Source organism: Juglans microcarpa x Juglans regia, chromosome 4D, assembly GCF_004785595.1.
Source record: "Juglans microcarpa x Juglans regia isolate MS1-56 chromosome 4D, Jm3101_v1.0, whole genome shotgun sequence".
Lineage (NCBI taxonomy): Eukaryota > Viridiplantae > Streptophyta > Magnoliopsida > Fagales > Juglandaceae > Juglans > Juglans microcarpa x Juglans regia.
The window spans coordinates 23,228,514-23,246,177 of NC_054600.1; the positions used below are offsets into that span (position 1 = coordinate 23,228,514).

A 17,664-nucleotide genomic window follows, 5' to 3' on the forward strand; every position below is an offset into this window, starting at 1 on the left:
TTATCTCATCTCATCTGTCAGCATTATAGAAAGAAGTCACTGCAATTTTAGAGTAAAATTATGACTAGTATATTTTTTTAAAAAAATTTTAAATCTTTTAATGATTCGTGACATAGTAGATCAACAAAAAAAAAAAGTGAGATTCAAACCAAGTCTATAGCTTTAAAAATTTACCAGCTAATTTGTGATCTTGTGTATCAAAAATAAATAAATAAATAAATGATCCAGACACATTCCACTCACCAAACCTTATAATGGTCAGCTTTGCCTACCAAGGCGACGGCTAACTTGACAACTCTGTCCGAAAAGGAATGTTATGTCACGTCGTTCGAAGAGAGGCCTAAAGCCAAATCCCAAGTATATGGAAAGGGGTTAGACGTGCGATGCAAACGGGATGTAAAGACGTGACGTAAAGATGCAGTGCACGAAAATGGCGTGCATACTTGCATAGACTGGGTCGTAATAGTTGGAGAAATTTCTATTTGATATTATCTTTTTATTGCATTTTTATTTCAGTTAGTACGTGGAGTCAATTTCTATTATTTCATTTGTTATTTATTATTTTATTTATTAGGCGTCGGTTACTGTTAGTGGCCTTAGGTTGTTCCTCTATTTTTGACATACTATATTTTTCAGTTTTATGAACATGGTCTACTATTTAAGCAGCCGTGAGTTATCAATGAAAGGGTACAAAAATTATTCCAGTAAACTGTGATACATTCTCACCCTAAGAGAAAACCAATTATCTTAGTGTTTGTATTATCTGTGTTTGGGACCTATCATTGGCCTTAGAGCTAGGTTAATTATGGGAACCAATAAAGAACGTATTGAACAGTTGGAGGTTGGGCTCGGTGGAGTTCAAGATGGGTTACACAGGATGGAGTTTGGCATGGCTGACAGGTTTCACCATTTGGAAGAAACTCTCAACCACCTCTCTGATGTTTTGCTCACAAACCAAGAGAACCCCAACCACGGCAACCATCACCAAGAAGGCAACGACGGAATACAATAGGTTGTCTCCTCCAAAACAGCAAAACTGGAGTTCCCTCGATTCTAAGGGGACGACCCAACAGAATGGTTCAACCATGTGAACCAATTCTTCGAGTACCAGGGCACGGCAGAAGCCCAAAAAGTTGCCATGGCAGCATATCATTTGGAAGGAGAAGCTAACCAGTGGTGGTAGTGGATTCACAGAACATTTCGGGAAGAAGGACACGTGATTTCGTGGGGGAAATTCGAAGAAGAGCTCTGGGCTCGCTTCGGACCATCAAAGTGTAAAGACTTCGACGAAGCTCTCTCCCGAGTCAGCAGCTAGCAACTTTGAGGCAATATTAGCTCGAGTTTGAAAAGCTCGGCAACAAGGTCCAAGGATGGAATCAGAAGGCATTAGTAGGGACATTCATGGGCGGCTTGAAGGCTGAAATTGTTGATGAGATTTAGATGTTTAAACCACAGCCTCTCAAAGATGCCATTAACTTGGCAAAATGAGGGACGATCAACTCACACGGCAGAGAAGGTTTGTGTGGTTACCACCTGCAAGAGCTCCTCGAGCTCTTCCACAAGCCACCTGTGTAGCTCCTGCTACGCTTGCGGCCCCGATCAGATGTTTGTCATGGAAGGAGGTGCAAAGAAGGAGAGTGCAAGGCCTCTATTTTAATTGCAACGAACATTTCACAGCTGGGCATGAATGCCAAAAACCACATTTATTACTCTTGGAAGGAATTGTTGGTGCAGGTACCATGGTCTGTGAAGAAATTACTGATCAACAAGTATTGGAGGCTGACCAAGATGGAGACACGGGAAAGGTGCAAGAACCTGAATTGGAGCTCGAAATCATGTTACACGCATTGATGGGATGGACTGCCCCGAGAACAATGTGTATGACAGCATCGATGGGCTCCCACGAAGTGATGGTGTTGATCGACAGTGGATCCATGCACAACTTCATTAGTGATCGCTTGGAAAGCACACTGCGTTTACCAGTAGTACCAACGAAACCGTTCATTGTTCAAGTTGCTAATGGCGAACGGCTAAAATGTCAAGGGCAATTTGATAAGGTATTGGTGAATTTACTAGGCACTGAATTTTACCTCACCCTCTTCTCTCTACCCTTATCGGGCCTTGATCTAGTGATGGGCATCCAATGGTTAGAAATATTGGGTTTCGTGTAATTGGAAGCAATTAGGCATGGACTTCATCTAGAATAATCAAGCCCAAAGGCTGCAAGGACTAGACGAGCAAGATATTCAGGAGGCTACGTTAAAAGAGATCTCAAAGGATTGTCGACGGGGCCATACGTTGTTTGCAGTATGCTTTCTGTCAACCACAGAGGACACCTTATAGGGTGCAGTTTACAACGTAAAGCATCAAGACATGCAGCGGGTATTACAGGAGTATGAGGACGTGTTCCAAGACCCCTTGTGTGTACCACCTGTGCGCGAGGTAGATCATTGCATTACACTTAAAGAGGGCACCAAACCGATTAATGTACGCCCCTACAAATATGCCCATTTCCAAAAAGAAGAAATCGAAAGGCAGTTTCAGGAGATGCTAGATTCCAAACATATTCATCTAGCACCAGTCCATTTTCTTTGCTGGTACTACTCGTAAAGAAAAAATGATGGTAGTTGGCGATTTTGCACGGACTACCTCGCGCTTAATAACACCACCATCAAGAATCGTTTCCCCATTCCAACAATGGATGACATACTAGATGAATTATATGGTGCCTCATATTTTACGAAGCTGGATCTACAAGCCAGATATCACCATATCACCAAGTAAGAGTAAATCCTCTTGATATTTCTAAGACTGCTTTTCGCACTCATAATGGCCATTACAAATACCTTGTAATGCTTTTTGGCCTTTGTAATGCACCACCCTCTACATTTCAGGCCATCAAGAACTCTATATTTCTATCTTACCTTCAAAAGTTCATTTTGGTTTTCTTCAACGATATTCTCATATATAGCTCTACTTGGGATAAGCATGTGATGCACGTTGCACAAACTTTGGAGATTTTGAGGCAGCATAAATTTTTTACTAAGGCAAGCAAGTGTGTCTTTGGCCAGCAATAATTGGAGTACTTGGGGCATATCATCACACCTTAAGGAGTGAAGATTGATGCCCAAAAAATTGTGGTCATGCTCGCATAGCCACAACCTACTAATATTTCTGAATTACGTGGTTTTTTAGGCTTGACTGGATACTACAGGAAGTTCGTTCAAAATTATGGCATCATCGCTCAACCCCTCACCAACCTACTCAAAAATGGGAAGTTTGGATGGCATGAAAAGGCTGAACAGCCTTCTCGGCTCTTAAGCAAGCAATGACCACCACTCCCACTCTGGCTATGCCTAATTTTAATGATTCTTTCACCATTGAAACCGATGCCTCAAGAGAGGGGATTGGAGCAGTCTTAACTCAACAAGGTAAGCCCATTGCCTATATGAGTCGTGCACTTGGAGTTACTAAAAAATCATAGTCAACCTACGCCAAGGAAATGCTTGCAATTGTAAAGGCCATATGCTTGTGGCGACCTTACTTATTGGGAAGGAAATTCTTCATCCAAACCGACCAGTGCAGCTTGAAGTATTTTCTGAATCAACGTGTGGCAACGCCGGAGCAGCAAAAGTGGGTAGCCAAATTAATGGGCTACAACTATGAAATTATTTATTGTCCAGGCCGCAAGAACTCAGCTGCAGACGCCCCCTCAATCAAGCCAAATAGTCCAGTACTTCATCATCTACATGTAACCGCTATAACATTGTGGGAGGAGATTAAAGATGCTTACAAAGGGGAGTCTTACATTCAATCTATAGAATGGGTGGCTAAGGCTCAACCCGAAGGACCATATTCACAGTGCCAAGGACTTTGGTTATTTAAAGGAAGGGTGGTTATTTCTTCGTGTGGGACTCTACGCACTAAGTTGCTGCATGAGGCGCACAACACCAAAATTGGAGGGCACTCAATCGTATTATGGACATTCACTATGAGGTATGCCAAAAAAATGAAGTCCGAGACACTTCCCCCTGTTGGATTCCTACAACCTTTGCCCATTCCATGCCAAGTTTGGGATGATATTACTCTCAACTTTGTTGAAGGTTTGCCGACATCCCACGACAAGGATACAAGCTTAGTAGTTGTTGACAGGTTAAGTAAATTTGCACATTTCTTAATTTTAATCCATCCATTTACTGCTAACGGTGTGGTTGAAAAATTTGTGGAAGGGGTTATTAAGTTGCATGGCCTTCCTAAATCAATCGTTAGCGATCGGGATCAAATCTTTAATAGTCCATTTTGACACAAATTCTTTCAAATGTCAGGTACTCAATTGAAACTCAGCTCCCCTATCATCCGCAAACTAACAGACAGACGAAAGTGGTCAATCGATGTGTCAAGCAGTATCTTCGATGCGTTCATCAATGGAAGCGCAAGTGGAGCACCTACATTCCCTGGGCTGAACTATGGTATAATACGACGTACCATGCATCCACTGGAATGACTCCATTCCAAGCATTGTATGGTCGTTTGCCTCCTCTCCTTCCAAATTACCATAATGGTAATTCTTCAATGCATAAGGTGGACCAGAGTCTCATGTCCAGAAATGAGTTGCAACGTCAACTAAAGGCAAATTTGGAGACTTCCATTAATCGCATGAAGCATACAGCAGATCAAAAGAGGTGGGATGTGACTTTCGAAGTAGGCGATATGGTGTTTCTCAAGTTGCACCCCTATCGGCAGCAATTGATTTTCAAACGTGTCCGCCAGAAGCTTGCTAGTCAATTTTACGAGCCATTTCCAGTCATGCAGAAAATCGGAGCGGTTGCATATAAGCTTTAGCTGTCAGAAGTAGGGGTGCAAATTGGCCAATCCGGTTCGGTAATGGACCCATCATTTTTCCATACTAGACCAGACTGAACACCCATAGGGACCAGACCGGACTAGTAGATATCGGTCCAGCTTTTTTTTTCTTTTTTTAAATTAATTAATAAAAAAATTATTTAAAATACTAAATTAAACTAAGTGACTTATTAATGTGGATTATGTAACAAACTCAATTAAAAAATATTTTATATAGTCAATGATAATAAATTAGATGAAAATTACATTATTAATTTTTATAATTACTATATAATTAACTAATTGATATTATATATTAGTTAATTCATAGAATATTAACAAGTGTTAATAACATATTTAAAATTTTATATTGTTAATGGTGATAGGTTAGATGAAGATATATATAAAATATTGTTAATTTATAGAATAGTAACAAGTATTAATAACATATTTAAAATTTTATATTGTTAATTGTAAAATTATTATATAAATAATATATATAAGATATTCTTTTATTTTTATTTTTCATTCGGTCCGATCCGGTCCAGAAAAACCCTAGATCGTGGACCGAACCGAAACTTTTCGGTCCTCTAAAACATGGTCCGAGACCCATCGGTCTCAGTCTCGGTCCGTTCCGGTCCGAAACAGTCGGTCCGCGAACCGTTTATCACCCCTAGCCGGAAGGAGCTTGAATACATCTGGTCTTCCACGTTTCACTGCTAAAAAAATTTGTGGAAGATCTGGTGATGCCTTTTAAGGAATTGCCACCAGTGATCGATGAAGGCATAATTATACTGGAACCTCACCAAATATTGGTCAAATGGGGAAATAAATTTGAAGAAGAGAGCTTGGTTCAATGGAAGCGTCTACCAGGAGAGGCCACGTGGGAGACAAACCAGTCGTTGCTTGAGCAATTTCCATCTGTGGACCTTGAGGACAAGAGTCCACTTCATTTTAAGGGAGGGGGCTATTATTACGCCACTTCGTTCGAAGAGAGGCCTAAAGCCAAATCCCAAGTATATGGGAGGAGGTTAGACATGCTACGCAAACAGTACGTAAAGACGCGGTGCATGGGAATGGTGTGCATAGGTGCATAGACTGGGTCATAGCAGTTGGAGAAATTTCTGCTTGATGTTATCTTTTTGTTGCATTTTTATTTCAGTTAGTACGTGGAGTCAATTTCCATTATTTCATTTGTTATCCATTATTTCATTTGTTAGGCATCGGTTATTGGTAGTGGCCTTAGGTTGTTCCTCTGTTTTCAGCATACTCTGTTTTTCAATTTTATGAACATGGTCCGCTATTTAAGCAGCCATGGGTTATCAATGAAAGGGTACAAAAATTATTCCAATAAACTGTGGTACATTCTCACCCGAAGAGAAAACCAATTATCTTAGCATTTGCATTATCTGTGTTTGGAACCTATCAAGAAACAAAGAAAATGAAAAAAGCATCACATCCATTCATCAACCTTTCTTCAAGTTCCCATCGTCTTACCTTCCCTCTTTTCATTTGAAGTTATCTCGTGGGGCAAAGAGCCACTAGACTGGAGGAGGCATCTTCCAATCCTAACATTCCATTATCTAATAAGAGTAAACTTTGAGATCCTGAGTATGAAGCACACTCCTGCAATTCATTGAGACCCCAGCTGATGCATGATGCTAAACAGATTAAGATTAAAAAATATATTTGCAAGCCCGGTTTGACACACCTAACCCATTATTGATGTAGAAACATTTCACATCAACTAACATAAAAAGTACTGATATTTTGACCTTTTTAACTGTAATATATTCCACAACAAGTGGTGCATTTATACACCGACTCGAAACTAGTAGAACACTTTTAATTTCTTTCAATAGCCGTAATAACCTGAAAAGGAACATCCTCCTCCCATTTTATAAGCTCTCTAACAAGTGTCTTTATATAGTTGTATAACTCTATATTTAATCATACGGGATAATCAAAGAGAAATATCGATCAAGCATGATTGGCGTTCCACTCACTACTCAGAGCTGCAACTTCTATAAACTATGAGAAACCACCAGTAAATGAGTAGGGAAAGACTAACTGACGAGAGAAAGCTTTCTGCTACTCCAAGCAGTATTTTGAAAGCATAAGCGGGATACATATATATATATATATATATATATATATATATAAATCCATTACCAGCTTCATTTACATACATACCTCTGCTCGTGTTCACTGCCAACAACAGAGAAACCAACCCGCATGCTGATATTGAGATGGAGTAAGTGAAAAACAAAACTAATCACTTGATTCTAAAGAGCTTGAGGTGCAAAACCCTTTACTGGAATTACATCTCGTTTTAGGAAGCTAATCAGGAACCAAATTATGACACCTTTCACATTAAACGCACCTCTAGTCCTTTGCTTTTTAGACGCATGGGATTTCTTCACATCCTTTTTAGTCACAATATATGTATATCAGAAACATATCAAACACACATAATATCACCACAATTGTGTTAAGACAATCCAATGAGTTCATCACAAATTTGATCCACAAGATGATATCTAAATCAGTATTTTTTGAATCCCAAGTTTGAGTTGGATCTTCGCCAAAACAATGTAAATTCTATGCTCGAGAACTTTCTTAACAAAAATCTCACAACCACAACATAAACTAATTTGAAAGTTAAAGACATATGGTATATATAAAACCTGAATCCAATCTGAGAAACATGTCATAGATATAATAACTCAACAACAAACATAACAATCAGCACATACGTAAAAACCTTCATATTCATTAAAACACAAGGGGGATCCCTTGGTTCCACGTATTCTTCAATCATTACGTATGCGAATGAGAAATGATATAACCAAGAAACCACAATAAAGATACCCACAACATAGAAATAAATGTTTGACAGCACTAGGTGTATAATGGCAAATCCGTCCACGCTCCAGAGACATGCCCATTCTCACAGACATAAGCTCGAACAACCGGCTCACCATCGTCGTAGTACCCGAAAGTTCGTCTCAAACAAAACGCGGAGTGCAGATCCCAAGTCTCTTTGCAGGGACAGAACGCGCAATTCACACCGACCTTGCTCCTATTCCCATCGCTTACGGTTCTCCACACCCTTGACCTCTTGAAGTTTTTGAAAATTCCTCTGAAAAGCATATAATTCCGCTTCTCCTCGATGTGAACACACCCCGGCCAACCACAAATGTAAAGACAATCATCCCGGAACTGTCTAGCGAGGAGCTTGCTCCCTTGCTCGCGGCTCAAATTCCAAACCCCAGAAGCCAAATGCGAGCGCATAGACCGATAAATCTTCCTCCTCTTCGACACCGTGAATTCTCCTCCCACCGTAACAACTTCACCACCAACCTCTTCACCACCAACAGCGTGGGAAACATCTTGGGAATCCGAAACGTTATAAACAGTATCATAATACAGGTCGTCAAAGAGTGACCAGGAACAAGCAGCTGTTGGATTAGCCTTATCTATATGATGGCTAGGACAAGGGTCAGTGGAGGATGTTGGGATATTTGATCGTGCAATGGGATACGTGCTTCGGTAAATCTTGTTCTGACCGAGTTCTCGTTCGAGGCCGAAATCCGAGTTCTCGAGGAGCACGCCGGTGTGGAGGAGGCCCGGGCAGCAGACGGAGATCTTATGAAGCGCGGCCCAGCCGCCGGGAGGGCAGGAGGAGCTGGCGACGGAGGAGGAGAGGAGATCGGAGACAACGGAGGGGATAGCGTTGGAGCACTTGTGCCGCCAGCAAACGGTGCGGATCAGAGACGAGAACTTGGTGCAGACGCAGGCGAGGCGGGCCCAGTTGCGCGGGTCGTCACCAAGCTTGAAGAAGATGCCGAGCACGATGTCTTCCGAGAGCTTTGAGAACACGGTGTCCGTCATTATTGATTGGTTACTATGGATCTAGTTAAATGGGTGTGGATTTATAGAGAACTGTGAGATAGGTATGGATTTTTTCCTGAAAAGAAAGGGAGTTGATCTTGTGGAGATTCTCAGGAGGTATGAAATTATGAATCGCGGGTTTTGAAGAGAACAAGAGTGAGAGACGAGGGCTCGATCGTTGTGTGCGAAAATAGTGTGGCGTCGAGGGACCAAGTTGTATAATTCTATGGGCAACCCGCGAGTGACGAGGATTAGAGTTTCCATTTCAGTTAAATAAAAAATAAAAAATCGAGAGGGATAGACGCCTGTATTGAATTTATGATTTGTTATTACTATAGGTCTAATTAATTTACCAACAAGGCTAAATAAAGTTTAAAACATACCAAACTCGTGTAACCTTTCAAAAAGTTCGTAATAGAAAAGTTTGAGTAGTTTTAGGTTTTAATTTTTTAAAAAAGCTTGCACATTTCTACCAACATTCTTTTTCATATTTTCTTTATAATGTTTGACGTGAACAAGTAGGGATGGCAATATATGATTTTTGAACCCAACACGAATACAATACGAAATTAGTAAATTTGTATTTTATATAATTGGATCCAAGTCAAAACAAATTGACCCGTTAAGACAAGATTAATAAACGAGTCAACCCACAATAACCAGTTTAAATTTTATTTCAAAATTATAATTAGTTGGTAGTCTTATGGTTTCTTTAAGATATGGTGACTACTAATAAACAAAGATTTTAATTTTTATATGAAATTATGTTAATCAGATCAAATGAATTATGTGGATCTATTCAACTCATTTACATAAAATGAGTTAAAATAGATCGTACCGTTTTAATCCATTTCTAATCAATTATTAAATGGATCGTCTCACGTTATTTAAATGCATTATGTTATGATTCGAAGGTCTAACATGTTTAGCTTAATGGATCATGTTCAAGTTGATCCATATAGTCAAGTATCCATACTTAACACGACACGAACACAAATTGCCACCTAGGACAAGTAAACCAAAGTTGATGGAATATCTATTATATATTCTTATTTAAAATTTTGAGCAACGTGTTACACATTATATTTTAAACTAGTTTACGAATAAATTTAAGACGAAACCGGTATCTCCTCCATGTTTCCCTAGTCAATGCTAGAGGCGGTCAACATGCCTCACCATCCATCCCTCCACCCCCGCTCCTCTGGCCATCGCCTGTCAAATGTGAGCTGCAGGACATCTACCCGTGAAGCCATGCAGGGACAAGGCTCGGGCAGGGCCCAAGCCAACCCGAGGTTTACCCCTTCCGCCCGACCTAGCCCACCATGTATATATACATATATTAAAAATAATAATTTTTTTTAATAAAACGAAGTAATTTGATCTTATGTTTTATTGTTTAACAAAAGACATCGTTTCTTATTAAATTCCATTTAAAATATTAAACCCCCTATCTCCCAACGTCTCTCTTTTCTTTCTCAATCTCTCTACCTCTCGCAGCCTCGTCTAGGCCCCCAACATTCTTCACCGTCTCTCTTTTCCTCACGCCATCATCCCATACCTCCCAGCCACTATTTCTCTCTCCTCTCTATCTTTCGTTTCTCAGTCTCTTTTCCTCTCGCAACCTCGCCTAGACCCCATGATCTGTTGCCCTCTCTCTTTCCTCACACCATCACCCCCAACCTCTCTCTCTCGCACACTCTACAACTTGGTTTTAGATGATTTGACTTTTTTTTTGGTTGGTTTTGGGCAGTGGTTTGGGATGGAGACGATCATGGGGCCAATCCACCTCGACATCCAAACTGAGGCACCCGCACCGCCCAAAGGGGGAGGGGGTGGGGCCAAGGGCCCAACTCCCCCCACCCCCACAATGCAGGGACGGGGACGCGACAAGGGTGGTCACCATCCAGGAGGGTGGGGTTGCACCCCTGGTAGCACATGGGAGGTGCTAGAATCCCCTTGTCGATTCAGCCTCTCAAATCCACTTGTCAACCTCCTGAGATAGAAAAAAAAAATTGCAAATCGTGTAGGTACTATTTACGGTGATAGATCTGGACGAGGTTGATACCATTTAAACAGCCAAATAATAATAAGTAAAAGAAGAGACAATCTTCTTTAGAAAGTAAAAGCAACAAGGGCTAGAAATAGCCAGAAAGAGGGCATTTGGGGTGGGGCAGAGTATCAGAAGACAAGGGTTGCTTTCGTATTGGATGCGTAATGAATGGGCAACAAAGGAAGCCGTCAAAGGACGCTTCCAATTGGCATTTCCTACACACTTCTTTTAAGTTGGCTCCATATACAGCCGAATACCTTACCTTTACCACCTTGCTGAGTAAACTGAAGGACAAGGACAGACATCAACAACGCCAATAAGTTAGTGACTATATTTGTATCCATACCATTTTCACAAAGATTCGACACAATCCTGACAGCATAATAATAAATGAGATTTGCCCAAGCATAAGAAGGCTTCTAAACTTGAAAATGATGCGTATTTCCACAAGCCTTCAAGCCAAGCCACCGAAAAACAATTGACTATGGGCAGGCCTTTTGAGCATTTTCAGAACTACTACACTATGCGGCTACTAAAAAAAATAGTAATTCTATGGGCAGGCACGTATCGTACACAGATGTTGATAAAAACTATTAAGAGCTTTGCTAAAAAAATGTGGGGATGATAGATAGAATTTTTCTTAAAGAAATGGTTGGATAACTCTACTGATACAAGAAAAATCTCTCCTTTTTTTAACCGTTGAAAACGGCAAACCAAAATTCTGTCCACGCTAAAACCGCCCTATAGAATGTTTGGGGCAAACATGGCCACTACAAAGCAGAGAGTAATTTCATGGAACATTTTACAGCAATCAATAAATCTTTACCCGTAAACACACAAAATTTACAAAATGATAATGATTACAGTATAAAGAAAAGAGGACGAGGTATCAATATCCAACACCCTAAACTTATGAAAAGCTGGAATTTAGCCAATCTCATATGCAATAGAAATATGGTGAATGACAAATGTGCAAGTTTCAATCTAGAGGCTTCAAAAAGATTTAGAAATAATTTTGACAGTTTAGAAAACCACCACAAAATCCAGTCTGAAGTCTGCCCATGATATGTCTGCTATTGCTTGCCTAGGATACTTTACTGGTAAAGTCTTTTTCAACAATAAAAAGGCACACTCATAGAATCTTCAGGAATCAACAGATCAGCTGCAATCAGATCTCACCTGCCAAACAAGTTTGCAATCAGGATTCTGGTCGGAGCCAACACACATATACAAGTTGAAACTATCACATATACAAGTAGAAAATATCACATATATAAACAAAGAACAATAAAACAAAGATGCTGACATAAGATAGTAATATGGTTCCATCAATGAGCAGAAAAGGATTATTAAGGGTAAGGAGACCTGGATAAACTCCTGCTCCTGCTCCTGCTCCTGCTCGGGCTCCTGCTTGCACTGTGCCTCTTTGGGCTTTTACTCTTTCGTTTCTGACGCTGAAAAAGAGGTAATATGGAGTGAATTCTTTAAAAAAATATGTAATAGAAGGTCGAACTAAATCCAATACCAAGATTCTAGGACTGGACATTAATTCAGAGAACAGGTCTGTTAAAATGGCAGGTAGATACCTATTCAATCACAATACTTTCAAAAACATATCAAGTTAGATGAGGCTCTAATAATTAAAATATCCCAGTACCATATCTCTGTACCAATGATCCAGCCAACCATTAAATGAGGGCATGTTGCAACATTTCTAATCAGCCTATTAATATTCAGCATCACAAAAAAAAATTGTCAAACAGAAATAAAAAACATACCGAAGGCACTGGAGATCTGGATCTTGATCGAGATCTGCAAAAGTTCCAGAAACAACCCATTTTAAAATCCACACGTTCCTTTTACCAAATTTGATCCAAGAGCCCTTGATGCCTCTTCCACGGAGTTACCATATCCAAATGGATACATGGAAAAGCCATAAATATTTAGCAGTTCAACAAAGAAAAATATCAGGCCAATATATATATAATTCCAGCCTATAAATACAACCTAAATTCATACAGACAATATCTTAATGAAAGCATCACAAGGTATTTTCAAGACACCAGTGGACTGACAGGGAAGAGAATTTGTCCCTACTGTACCACAAAAATCCAGAGAAGCCAGATAGTGCGGCCTATTAGCTTGGCAAATGTTGGAGCAGAAAATGATAATGAAATCGTCTCTACTGCTCATTGTTGGTGCTATTCAAATCCCAATGGCACTTAGTTCACAGATATCCAGCTTTAAAAATTGCAACCATGATCTCCTTTGTTCCCAATCTAGCACCCATGGACATTTGCAATGCTAAAAGAATTAGAACAACGAGGCACCATCAAGGTTTCCAAAGCTGCCCATCTAAAAAACAGCATACCTCCACAACCAAAAGAGTTGCAGGCAACTGAACCATATCCCATCAAGATCCTAATTTCCAATCCCCACTTCGCTGCATGTATCCACATCTAAAAAACAAAAAGGCAATTTTCACACAAACAAAGGAAAGAAGAAAAACAATGAACATTGACGTACACTTGCTCCATCACCCCAACCTTTGAAGGCAGAAATAGTGAAGATATTAATGTGAAACTAAAACAACAAATGAAAGAACGTGTATGACAACCAAAAATACCTGTTTCAAAACCCAAACAAGTTTTCCAGCACAATACCACATCAATCTAAAGAAAACACAAGTAATTCTTCCCCCCACTTGAAATTATACCTTGAAATGTGACAGAAACACAACCAAATTGCATTTGCTATAAATAGCATGCACATCAATGCATGCCTAAATAAGAATGACCACATATTCAGTAATGACAGTGGAGAGTCAAGATTGCAAACTTAGGCCCCATTTGGATATTGAGATGGTTTCAACCCATCTCCATCTCATCTCAACATCCAAACACCACTCAAACACAAACACTTTTCAATTTTAACTTTTCAAATTTTCAATTTTTTCATCTAAACATTATCTAATCAATACAACTTTACCAAACTTCCAAACAAAACACAAAAAAACAATTCAATTTTTTCAAATCTCAAAACAAAAATAATATTAAAAAATTATAATCTTTTCAACTTTTTCATCTAATCATTATCTAATCATTACAACTTTCCCAAACTTCCAAACAAAGCACAAAAAACAATTCCATTTTTTCAAAATCCCAATACAAAATCATATTTAAAAATTATATTCTAACAATATTTTAACTTTATAATTTTTTTATTCAACTTTTTCTCTCTACTTTCCCAAAATCTCATAAAGCATCTCAACTCAAACCATTTCACTATTATTCACAAATTATTTCACTAATATTCACAGTTTTCTCATCTCATCTCATCTCAATATCCAAATGACACCTTAGTGACTAATTTATGTCTGAAGGCGAACCAGGTGCAACTAAGGTTTGCCCAAAGAAATGCAAAGACACATTCAAAGAGTCGACAATTGCAACACAAGCCTAAAGGGGGGCAAAAAAATCAAAAGATTTCATCCCTAAAGATGCCCCAAAAAGTCACAAGCCCCCAGACAGATCAATAAATCAGTCAACAAGATGACAGTATATCATGAATATCTTCCATTTTTAAAAATAAACAAATGACACCTATTAGCATCAAGTGTGATATGTCCGGTTTAAAAAAAAAACACCTATGGGAGAGAAAAATACGTACCCTGACATAGAACGAGACTTTGATCCAGCAGGAGAACGGGAGCGAGATTGAGAGACCGATCTTGACTGCTCTCTAGCAGGTGAGCGGCGAGAAGATTTGGTTTTTGGAGACTTGCTGCATTACAATCAGAGAGTTACCAAAAAAGATAATAACTCCAAGACATACTAAGGTATCTACAACTTTATAGCAGTCAAACCTCTTGCTCTTGCCATGACTGATACTTCGGCTACGACTACGACTGCGGCTATGGCTCTTGCCTCTCGAATAAGATCGACCACGACTAGGGCTCCTAGAGGCATCCCTCTTTGAATCATATTCCCTAACCTGTAAACAAATGCAATAATAAACAAAGATGAGTACAAAGAGAGGGAAACTAAAATATTCAAAGTATCAAAGATATTACATACACGGACATATGCCCTAGAAAATGCATTTCGGAACTCAGAGTCATCAAGTTTTTTTACCTGCATCAGAGAGAAGTAAAAAAATTCAGACATTTACTTAACATTGAGTGAACTCAAGCTTGTTGGAGGCCATTCTCATTGGTCATCAACAATCAAGAAAGAGATTTAACTTACTGCATACTTCATGTCTTCATAGTTTGTGTAATCCACAACCCCTGTTGTGCCTATAAAAGAATCAAAACAAAGATTTAGAAAGAAATAAAAAAACAAATAAAAGGTTAATCCCATGTTTTCTTTTAAGATCTTGGCTAGAACACCGGCATCAAAATACAAACCAAACAAAATCAAATTTAAGATATAAGCATTTTTTTCAATAAGAAAAATGTAATTTTATTCAATCTGACAAGGTGGTGACATCCAAGAACACAGTATACAATAGCTAGACCTAAGAAAAGGAAGAAAAAGAAGAAAATCCTAATATTGAATATCAATAATACAAACACGAGTGACCAAACAAAGAAATAGGTTTTTAAATGAAACAAAAGGTGCGTCCACTGATTGCTCACAGTCCTCAAAGCACTGATCATTTTGTTCTTTTCCTAGACACCACCTTAGGCAAAAAGGAATCAATTTCCATAAAACTTCACAATGAAGAAATATGGCTTCATAAAGAAAAATATATATATATAAAGGCAGACAACAATCACAAAAGCTCATCACTTCCTGTCACAAATCTTTATAAAAAAAATAAAAAAAAAGTATTTTAAAAACAACGAATTTGGCACAGCTCCCATTGGACAGAGAAATTTCTAACTGCAAATTAACTCTCTTTCAAACTCTTCCTCCATATTAAAATGAAGGCAAGATAATGAACACCAATAGAAAGCAAGAACCATCGAAAAGTAGAATCATATCAAATTCTGTAAACACCATCTCATATGAAACTTCAAACAAAACCATTAAGTGTTGATTGTGTTCTACCACCATTCTCACGGAAGACTTGGGAGAAACAAACATCCCCAGCTTGTCGCATGTGATCCTGATACAAAGCAGTGAGATTAATTTAAAATTAAACATTTCAGGAAATTTTTAACTCTACCAAACACTTCACATGCACATACACACAGCAGAATAGTTATAATCAGAAGCAGTTGCGAATTGTTCAACATTAATGCTCACCTTAAGGTCTTGCCATGAAGCAGAAGGGGGCAATCCAGTGACAAGAACTATATGATGGAACAAAAACAACTTCAGATGACATAGAATTCACAATAAATAACAAAGTAACATAGTATTGAATAAAATACACACACACCACGAAATTCAGAGCGCCTGGATACTCCACCACGTCCACTCCGCCCACTACTATGACTACTATAACGATCTCTTGATGATGAATGCCCACGGCCACCATGTGCAAGTTCCACCTATAAAGATATGAGGATATACAAGATAAGCAGAGAGCATGAACATCATGCAGTCAAACGAGCACCATGCAAGCACAAATAAGATTGACTAACCCTTAGCCGATGCCCATCAAAATCATAGCCATCACGACCACGAATGGCATCTTCAGCATCTTGAGCATCTTCAAACTGTAACAAACATTATTAATAAAGGGAAAGAAAACAAAACAAAGAAACCATATCAATTCAAGAAGCACTAAACTCACCTCAACAAATGCATAACCCGGGGGCCTAGGTGGTACCTTCAGATCGATGTGGGCTATGCGTCCATACTGAGACATGAAATCTTCTTAAATAACCAAGATCAACCATTCTCATTAATCAAAGCAAAGATATACAAATTATTCAAGTCCATCTGCAACTCGCATACATCAATCTATTAATAAAAGATACATAAACCATAACTCAGTAAAAGCATTCAGACCTCAGCTCAGAGAGAGCTATATAATTCTCGCCTTACCTTTACATGTCTATTTTAAAGCCTACAGATTTTAAGTTCAGGTTCATTAAACACGACACCAATACACACTCTCTTTTTTTCTTTTTTCTTTTTGATGGATAAGAAAATTTTTATTGAGACAAGTAACAAGGCAAAGCCAAGTACGTAGGAAGCATGCAAATATTGAACCTAATTACAATTACATGTCCATTTTCCGCCCAGTAATGCGAAAAGCTAAAAACATATCACGGTCCAACCAATCCAAAGATCTACAATAACAACTAAGTTACCTTGTAGAACAAGTCCTCCACTTCTCTCTCACGAATATCAGCTGGAAGATTGCCGACATAGAGAGTCCGGCTCGCACGGCTACTCATTTTTCCTAAGACAAATAAATCTATCAAAAACCATAAGCCCAAAAAAATTAAACACCGAAAAAAAAGGAGCAATGACGATATATAACAAAACGGCTCCATTTGGTTGTTCAGAAATTTCAGTAAAAGAAAACAGCATAAAAGTCACAAGTCTGAGTATTTTCATCAAAGAAACCTAATATAGAGATAAATAGCTTAGGAAATACATCAAACATCGATGAGACAAGGGCATCTAGAAACGCAGAATCTAAAACTCAAAACTTAGTTTCCTTTTCGATTTCCCATGCCTTTCTCGGCCATAAAACAGGGGAAAGCGACCTGAGAATCGGGGTTACCAAGGTTCGAATATGGCGTATGAGATGACTAACCTTCACAGCGCAGAGGCTACGAAAGGACCTGATTAGGGTTTTGAGTCGGGAGAAAGAGGGAGAGGTACAAACAATGCAGGATAAGTAAACGAACTGTGGTTAGGCAAAGATGATGTGTTACCCAAATGTACGCTTATACGTTGTGCGCCTTCGATGTG

At 38.9% G+C, this 17,664-nt stretch overlaps 2 protein-coding genes across 12 annotated transcripts; both read right to left on the reverse strand.

The window, feature by feature from the left end:
- Positions 1-7,595: 7,595 nt before the first annotated feature.
- LOC121260911 (phytochrome A-associated F-box protein-like) lies at positions 7,596-8,994 on the reverse strand. Its single transcript, XM_041162988.1, has one exon. The coding sequence runs from the start codon at positions 8,734-8,736 to the stop codon at positions 7,744-7,746; it is 993 nt and encodes a 330-aa protein (XP_041018922.1). The 5' UTR covers positions 8,737-8,994; the 3' UTR covers positions 7,596-7,743.
- Positions 8,995-11,586: 2,592 nt separating this feature from the next.
- LOC121259688 (serine/arginine-rich-splicing factor SR34-like) lies at positions 11,587-17,664 on the reverse strand. 11 transcript variants are annotated; one of them, XR_005939620.1, is made up of 16 exons: positions 17,507-17,664; positions 17,055-17,146; positions 16,532-16,597; positions 16,380-16,454; positions 16,175-16,286; positions 16,039-16,085; positions 15,817-15,898; positions 15,034-15,083; positions 14,863-14,919; positions 14,652-14,779; positions 14,456-14,569; positions 13,158-13,245; positions 12,889-13,065; positions 12,565-12,598; positions 12,152-12,240; positions 11,901-11,965 (listed from the first exon to the last, which is right to left on the reverse strand). XR_005939620.1 is itself a non-coding variant. In XM_041161388.1 (14 exons), exons 2-14 carry the CDS (start codon positions 17,139-17,141, stop codon positions 11,962-11,964), a joined length of 918 nt encoding a protein of 305 aa, XP_041017322.1. In that variant the 5' UTR covers positions 17,142-17,146; positions 17,507-17,664; the 3' UTR covers positions 11,587-11,961. The 11 variants fall into 11 exon arrangements, 8 of the variants coding, with proteins under 8 accessions (XP_041017322.1, XP_041017319.1, XP_041017317.1 ...); XR_005939619.1 differs by having other exon boundaries at positions 11,587-11,965; positions 12,565-13,065; XR_005939621.1 differs by lacking the exon at positions 12,889-13,065.